Here is a 7334-nt window from a genome sequence, read left to right on the forward strand (position 1 = left end):
CAGCTGATAATTGTTGATATCTGTGCGCTCTGTTACTGAATACTTTGTCGTGGAAATTATTTTCTGTATAAACACTTGCAGTGTTTCACCTCACAAAGGAAATCACTGAGTGTAAAGTACGTTGACCAAATATTCATGTTCTAAGGTTCTGTGTGAATATACAAGTAAGTAGGCTAACCCTGCAAGATACTTAATCTAAAAGGAAAGTAATGCCAAGGAGGAAAGGCATTTGGGTAGCAAACAACCTTGAGGTAACACAAGAGACCTTGAAATTTACCTACCGTACTAATTCTTGCCCTGTTCCATGTTGATATAAATATTACGTGACCCTTAACAAAATTTGGCTTTGTGTATATAGATAGGTATTTATAGCATCTTGTGTGACCCTTAACAAAATTTGGCTTTGTATATATATAGATAGGTTTTTATAGCACATGTATGTGGCATAAGGGAAATATTTCCAGTCTTTATTCTTCCATAACTTCCTTTTTTCCACACTGGAAGGGAAAGAGGTGAATTGTTTATTATCCTTTGGGAACATACTAATCTGCTGTTTCTCACCACAGCCTTGCATTTACCTCCATTTCCTGTTGACCTGCTATTATATCATTTTGTACTTCACTCTTAAACAGCTGATGTAATGTAAAGACTTAATGAAACAGAGTTTCAAATAAGACCTAAAATTATCCCAGGTAAGCTCATTTTTTTCTTGTAGATTGTTATTCTGTATTTCAAAAACTGATGCTTTAGGTTTCAGAGTTTGAGATTTGAACATACCTTTGGATCAGGTCTTCTGACTGCTGGATTACACCCTCGCACACGTCCGTTCTGAATTTAACAGATAACTTGTATTTGTACTAACCTCCTTGAAATGTACATTCACACATGCACAAAGAGAATTCAGTCAATGCATCTGTGATAGCACTGTGTTGAAATGCTTCACGTTCATATACGTGATCACACTTCCTCATGCAAACCTTTTTACCAGATGAAACTTAGGCTATGCCACTTGCACAAATCAAGTGAAGGGAGTAACTTCAAATGTAGCCAAGGCCTGCTCAACTGAACATCAGGACCTTTGAAGTCCTGCTCCCACTGAAGTTAAATGACAGCAGAGTGTTGTGCTGTGGTAGCAGTAGTAGGCACTTAATTCAATGGTGTAAGATTTTTAACACGTTTAACACAAGTTTATACATCGTATTCAATGTCTAAAGGCACAAGTTAGCACACATTTTTAGCTTCTTAGTGCTTCAAATAGCGCTAGGTCCTTTGCGGCCGAAGTTTTTTCCTTGTCTTGAAATAAAGGCAATTTTCTTTGAGAATGTTTTGTTTTCAAGGCCTAACCTAGTCTGAGTTAATCAAAAGTCATGCTAATTTTAGCCATGAAGACGATGAAATATCCTAGTATAATCCTATTATGATAACATGATGCCATGTTATAGCATGCTGTGATTGTACCAACTAGTAATTATACATATTTATATTTATTATTTATTATATTTATTAGAATTAGTTTGAAATTTTTAGAAAGATAGAAGGTGTGAGGAAAATGTGTGTTTACATGAATAACTTTATTTGTATCAGAAACTGAGTAGTAAGTTTTACACACTGATCCCATGTGAATTTAAAACGAAATTAGACCATTCTTCCATTTTCTTTGGATGCATAGCCCTTGACATCTGAAAAACGTAAAATTTAAACAGTGTACACAGTTTATTTAAAATGAGACATTGAAATGTTATTTGAAGTGCATACTATTTTTTACAAAATATACAACCAGCTAGTGAGTTTATAAACATATCTGTCCAAGATTACAATCAGTGTCTTTTACAAAGATTTTATGGTATCAATATGGACTAAAAAAACTCAAAAATACTCAAGATAATTTTGTAGAGACTGACAACTTCTGCTTCCTAGGACGTTTCAGTACTTCTTGTTTTATATTTCCATCTGCAAAGTAACAATATATAGTTCTCTGGTAGATACATTAGGTTTTTCTTATTTTATCAAAGCTAATTGAATAATTATGGTTATATAAAAAGTAACCAGTGCCATGCTAAATCCATATATTCATTCAAAAGATATAACTGTTAAACAGCTGCTTACTCTTCACCCTTTTTGCTTTTCCATACTCTTTGCCTTTCCTTCTAAACAGAAATATAGCCATGGATAGACATGAAAGGTATGTTATAATGCTAAGAATAGTTGTGATTTTGGTGGTACTATAGTATGGCTCCGATTTTGGCAAACTGTTTTTTCAAAACTGCAGCCATTTACCCACATAACTTTTTGTGGGGGTATTGACAAGTTTAACCATCTTTCTATAGCAATGATGACTTTCCAAAACTTCGGGACAGGGTCATGTTAAATTTCCATTTTTTTTTTCCTATACAGAGAAACATGAAACTCCTGTGATCTGCCAGTAGGAACATGACACAGTTTTCCATGTATACCTGCACTGATTAGAGTATTTCAGTTATTCAGTTTTCTTGATTGCTGTTTTTTTCACTTTCTTGTTAGAAACTATGTGTTTGGGAGACAGACTGACACTGCTAATCCTCACACATCTTTACACAGTCCACAGTCCTCTCTGTTTAAAAACTGCTGATATTTTAAGACTCTTGCAGTGTCTTAAAAATGTGAATGTGAGTTATTTTCAGGTTTGTTTTTAGTTTCTGTTAATGAAAGTTTTGCTACAATGTTTTTGCCTTATCACATTTAACAGGTTTGTAATTTCTGCTGCTATTAAAAGGGAGCTGTGAAAAGTATATTTTTAAAAACAAAAAGTAAAATAAAAGCTTTAAGTATTCTTGACCTCCAGTGCTGAAAAGAACAGCTTGTTTTCTGTTGGAAGTTCTCTTTCATTGTAATGCTATATTCCAAATGTTCCATTCACTTTAATTACAGGAATTACATTGGGGTTGACCAGACAAAGGTTTCTTTTCAATGGTCTATTTTTATGCTCTATGTGTAATATTGTAGTTGGTATTTTAGGAAAACTACTATTAAGCAAATATCTGTATTACTTAATTTCCAGATATATTTTAGCGTCTGGTTTGACAGCCCAGTTTAAGAAAACAAATGATAGGCTCTGCAATAACAGCTCATTAGACAGGAGGAGGTGCTTGACCTTAAGGCCTGACTGGGGTGATCTGAGTTACTAGTTTTGGACTAAGCTTTGCATGACCCTTGGCTAATTTGTTATCTCTCTATGCCTCAATTCTCTAGCTACAGAGTGAGGGATAATAATACTCCCTTTGCTTTCTTATACTGTAAATTCTTCCGTGTGGGAACTCCTACTACATGTGAAGCCAGCAGGATCACTAGGATGGTGATGACTTTGGTAACTATTACGGTAAAACATTCTGTGTTACTATTAAGGTAAATCCATAGAGATGTAATGTTAGGTATTAAAAAAATATATATTAATATACAAAAGTATAAACTAAAAATGGACTTCTGCAGCTCTGTGCTGGAGTCTGACATTGTTTCACACTAAATATTTGCTGTACACACAGCCTGAACTAAATAGTCAATGGCATGTACAATTTCTCTCAGTCTGAATAGCACAGACCATTAAGAGTCTGCATGGACAGATCCTTCTTAAGGCCACTGGATATCCATTCCAAGTATCTGATGCTTCATTTAATCTTTAACTTCTACTGGCCATTATGAGAGTCAAAGAATTTATACTGAATACTTTAACCTGTTAAGTTTCATGTACGTCTTCCCCATCCCCATGCTTCCTCCCTCTCTCAGCTTCTCATTGTGGGCCTTTTTTCCAAGGCTTTCAGAATGTGATATCCAAGGCTGTTGAAAAAATTCTTTTCAAATGGACAGCTTCAATACAGGACTGTTGGATCAGGTCAGCTGTTGTCAACCCAAACCTAGATTTATGACCAATTTCTCTGTCAGCGTAATTGTTGCAGCTTCTCTGAAAAGCCCTTTATGAATTTGCTGAGGGGAGGGAAAAAGAGAAATAGCCATTAGTGAGAGATTCAGTAATTTAGTATCTTATAAAAATAGAATATATTATTTCCAAAATATATGGTTGAAATTTGAGAAAGTTTTTCTTAACTGGGGAAACTGAAAATGTTAAAAAGGCATGAAAATGAAGAAGGCCTCTAATACTAGATTTTCTTCCAGTTTTATGTCCTTTTTGCCTACGTAACTGACTAATCAAGTTCAACCGTTTTTCATTTCAAATGTTGTTGCAAAAAAAGAGGATGTTATGTTCATCCCAGTTTCCAACCACCTGTTGAAATTCAGGATTAAGGCTCCATCCTATTTGCATCTGCAAATAGCTTTATCCATATGTACAACTGCATTGACATCAATGAGATTACTCACATGAGTCAAGTTACCCAGGCATGTAAATATTTGCTGAATTAGGACCTAAAACTGGAAGGGAATGTAAATGTAGATGGTAAATCCTACTTAAGATAAAGGGCTGAGCAGCCACCATGTTAACTGAAGTTAACAGAGAGTTAGTTCAGGTGCTTGTCATCCCTCTTCCCCCAGTCAAGCTTTATAGATTTCTTAATAGCTTTATGAAGCAGAATTATCTTTACTATTATGAATTATATTATGAATTAAGTATATTTTGCTCCTTCAGTGACCTCTGTTTTGCTTCTTAAATGACCTTTGTTACAAGAAATCAGCTCCCCATATGAACAGAGGTAACTTTAAGGATAGCTTTTAGCTTGATATTTTGTACGGAAAATAACTCCAGTGTAAGTGCATGTATCATGCATGTGCTGCAGTCTCAAGCCAAATGCATTATATAGTATTTTAGAGCACATTAGAGAAAATATGGATGTTCTCTACACAATCTCCAGTCTATGGTGCTGGCTCAAAGGTAGGTATTTTAATCTTCCTCTTAAGAGGAACTGAAGCAAGCTATTCAGTAGTGATTCAAGAAGTCTAGACTGAAATTCCACTGTCCCTATCATTCAGCTCACTTAGCCTCTGCATGCTGAGCGAATTGATCTGATTGCTTATCTTGTTATGTTTACACTTAAACTGCTGAGAGATCTCATTTAATCCGCCTCTTGTCGGAATGAACACAGTGATGGGACATGGCATTCAACAGTAAAGCGTCCTTCTGGAACATCTCTCTTGAGTGAATATAAGCCTCAAAAACATTCTAGTAGCTGCTTAAGTCTGCCACTCAGATGACAGCAAGGCTGAGATTAAACTGAGATGGCAATCTTTCAGCCTCACAAATCTGCCAGTTTACCATCCCATATGCACATTCCATGCGTTTAAAGGCCAGCACTATAGAGTGGATGACGCCTTTTTCAATGCTTGTTTGGGGACTGGTGTGGCTTTTTAAACAAGATGGTTACTGTATTGACAAGATGCTTGGTACAGGATTGTTAAAAGTTCGACTTCGGTCTCCTTTTTGCTGTTAACTGCTTAGTAAATTGAAATTTCTTGTCTCCTCAGAGTGTGGGTTCGGCCCTCATTTATTTACGATGCTGTCAAGCCTGGGGCTACAACATTATTTTGATTAATAACAAGTTTAGAAGATGTGAAACTATTGACCGCATGTTTTATTCATTCTTAAATTGCGAGAGAGGCATGCCTTCCTTTTGATGCTTACCCTATTTACATATGCTACCTGTGTGCTCCCAAAGCCACTTAGTATTTGAATGTATATGCCCTCATCAGCTATAAAGCACTGACGCTTTGCACTTGTATGGCCTTTCATCCAAGGATCTCGAAATCTTTTTACCGACAAGGATGAATAATTGCTGTCCCCTTTGAAGTGGGTAAACGCTACTAACTTCTTGATCCTGAGGGGCAGAGCGAGGTGCCGCCGCCCTGCCGCTGCAGGGCAGAAGGATCCCTGTCACGGAGCTCAGGCAAAACAACCGCCCCTGCCTCGCCGCGCCTTCTCCGCGGGACCCTATTTTTGAAACTAATCACGGGGCCCGGAGACCAAACGAAACCACCACAGCGCCTGCGGTTTGGTTAGTAAAGTGCATCTCAGAGGGGTCCGAACCGCCGTTAGGCTACGCGCTCGGCGCGGCAGCGCCGCCCGCATGGCGCCTCGCCCGGGCGCCGCCGTTACCTGCGGCCGCGGCGGCGGCGGGCGCCTCAGGGGAAGGGCACTCTGGAGTGGAGCGGCACGCAGCGCCGCTGGGAGCAGCCGTGCCGATGGGCCTTCCTGCGCAGGGCCACGTTCGCTGCGAGCCGCGGCCGGCGGCGGGGAGAAAAGATTTGTGGTGAGGCGCGAGGAGCCGCCGCGTCGCCATTTCCAACCGAAACGCGGCCCCGGCGGGAGGCGCCGCCTCGCCGCCCCCACCTCCCCCGCCCCGCATTGCCCCCGCCGCCGCCACCGCCCGCGTGGCGAAGCGCCGCCTCCCCGCCGCGCCTCCGCCCCCGCGCAGGTGCCGCGAAGCGCCGCCGGTGACAGCCGGGACCCCCCGGCCCTTGCTGCGCCCCGGCGACCCCGCGGCGCCCCGCGCGGCGGCGGCGGCCCTGCCCCTCCCCCCGCCCTGCCCTGCCCTGCCCCCGCGGACCGTTAGCGCCGCGGCCCGGCTCCAACGGCCGCTCCGGTGCCCCGGCGGCGCGGGGCGGTTGGTGCGGACGGCTGCCCGCCCGCAGGTACCACCGCCGCGGCGCGCCCCCGCTGAGCCCCGGGTGGTTCGTTAAAGAAAGTGACGGTAAACACACGGGGCTGGCGGCCCGCCCGGAACGGCCAGGCGTGCGGCTGCGACAGGGTGCCTGAGGCACAGCAGCGCTGCGCGGTGCCAGGCGGCGACGCTGAGACAGGTCCTACCTGGCCTCTGTCCGCTGGCAAGGAGGAGGGTCACCAGGAGCAAAACCGCGGTGCAGAGCAGCTCTCGGAGCCTCATGTTTGCCGGCACGGAAGGTGGATGCGCTCCGTGTGTGTGCACACGTGCGTGCGTGCGTGTGTGTGTGTGTGTGCTGGGCGCCGGGTGCCCGCTCACATCGCCGTGCCAAGCGCCGGCTGCGCTTCCAGGGAGGTTAATGATCACACGGGGCAAGGTTACCGCTGCTGCGCCGCGGTCAGTGCCTCCCTCGCTTCCCTCCTGCCTTTTCCTCTCTCTCTCTCTCTTTTTTTTTTTTTTTTTTTTTTTTTTTTTTGTCACTCCCCCTTGTTTTCCATAAGCAAACAATGAAGGAATGAAAAGTCCGTGTAAACACTAAACCTCCGTCAATGCATGTGGGGCAAGGAGCCTCATGAACAATGCGGCAGCTTCACTTTACATTCAACTCGGGCGGGGGCGGGGGGGGGGAATAAATAAATAAATATGTAAAACAAGACCCGAGGTTCCCTCCCCCATTTGCAACTGTTTAAGCTT

General features: G+C 42.6%; 1 protein-coding gene across 1 annotated transcript; it reads right to left on the reverse strand.

Moving 5' to 3' along the window:
• Positions 1–6102: 6102 nt before the first annotated feature.
• APELA (apelin receptor early endogenous ligand) lies at positions 6103–6863 on the reverse strand. Its single transcript, XM_062575283.1, has 2 exons — positions 6788–6863; positions 6103–6191 (listed from the first exon to the last, which is right to left on the reverse strand). Exons 1-2 carry the CDS (start codon positions 6861–6863, stop codon positions 6103–6105), a joined length of 165 nt encoding a protein of 54 aa, XP_062431267.1.
• Between the last annotated feature and the right edge of the window lie 471 nt (positions 6864–7334).

The sequence above is a fragment of the Rhea pennata genome, chromosome 4, assembly GCF_028389875.1.
Source record: "Rhea pennata isolate bPtePen1 chromosome 4, bPtePen1.pri, whole genome shotgun sequence".
NCBI classification, from domain to species: Eukaryota; Metazoa; Chordata; class Aves; order Rheiformes; family Rheidae; genus Rhea; species Rhea pennata.

Bases quoted from the DNA above. Each gene is read 5' to 3' on its own strand.
- APELA (XM_062575283.1), bottom strand. From the start codon at position 6,863: ATGAGGCTCCGAGAGCTGCTCTGCACCGCGGTTTTGCTCCTGGTGACC. The intron at 6,192-6,787 runs GTAGGACCTGTC...CGCGGCTCGCAG, and splicing joins TGCCAGCGGACAGAGGCCAG to CGAACGTGGCCCTGCGCAGG.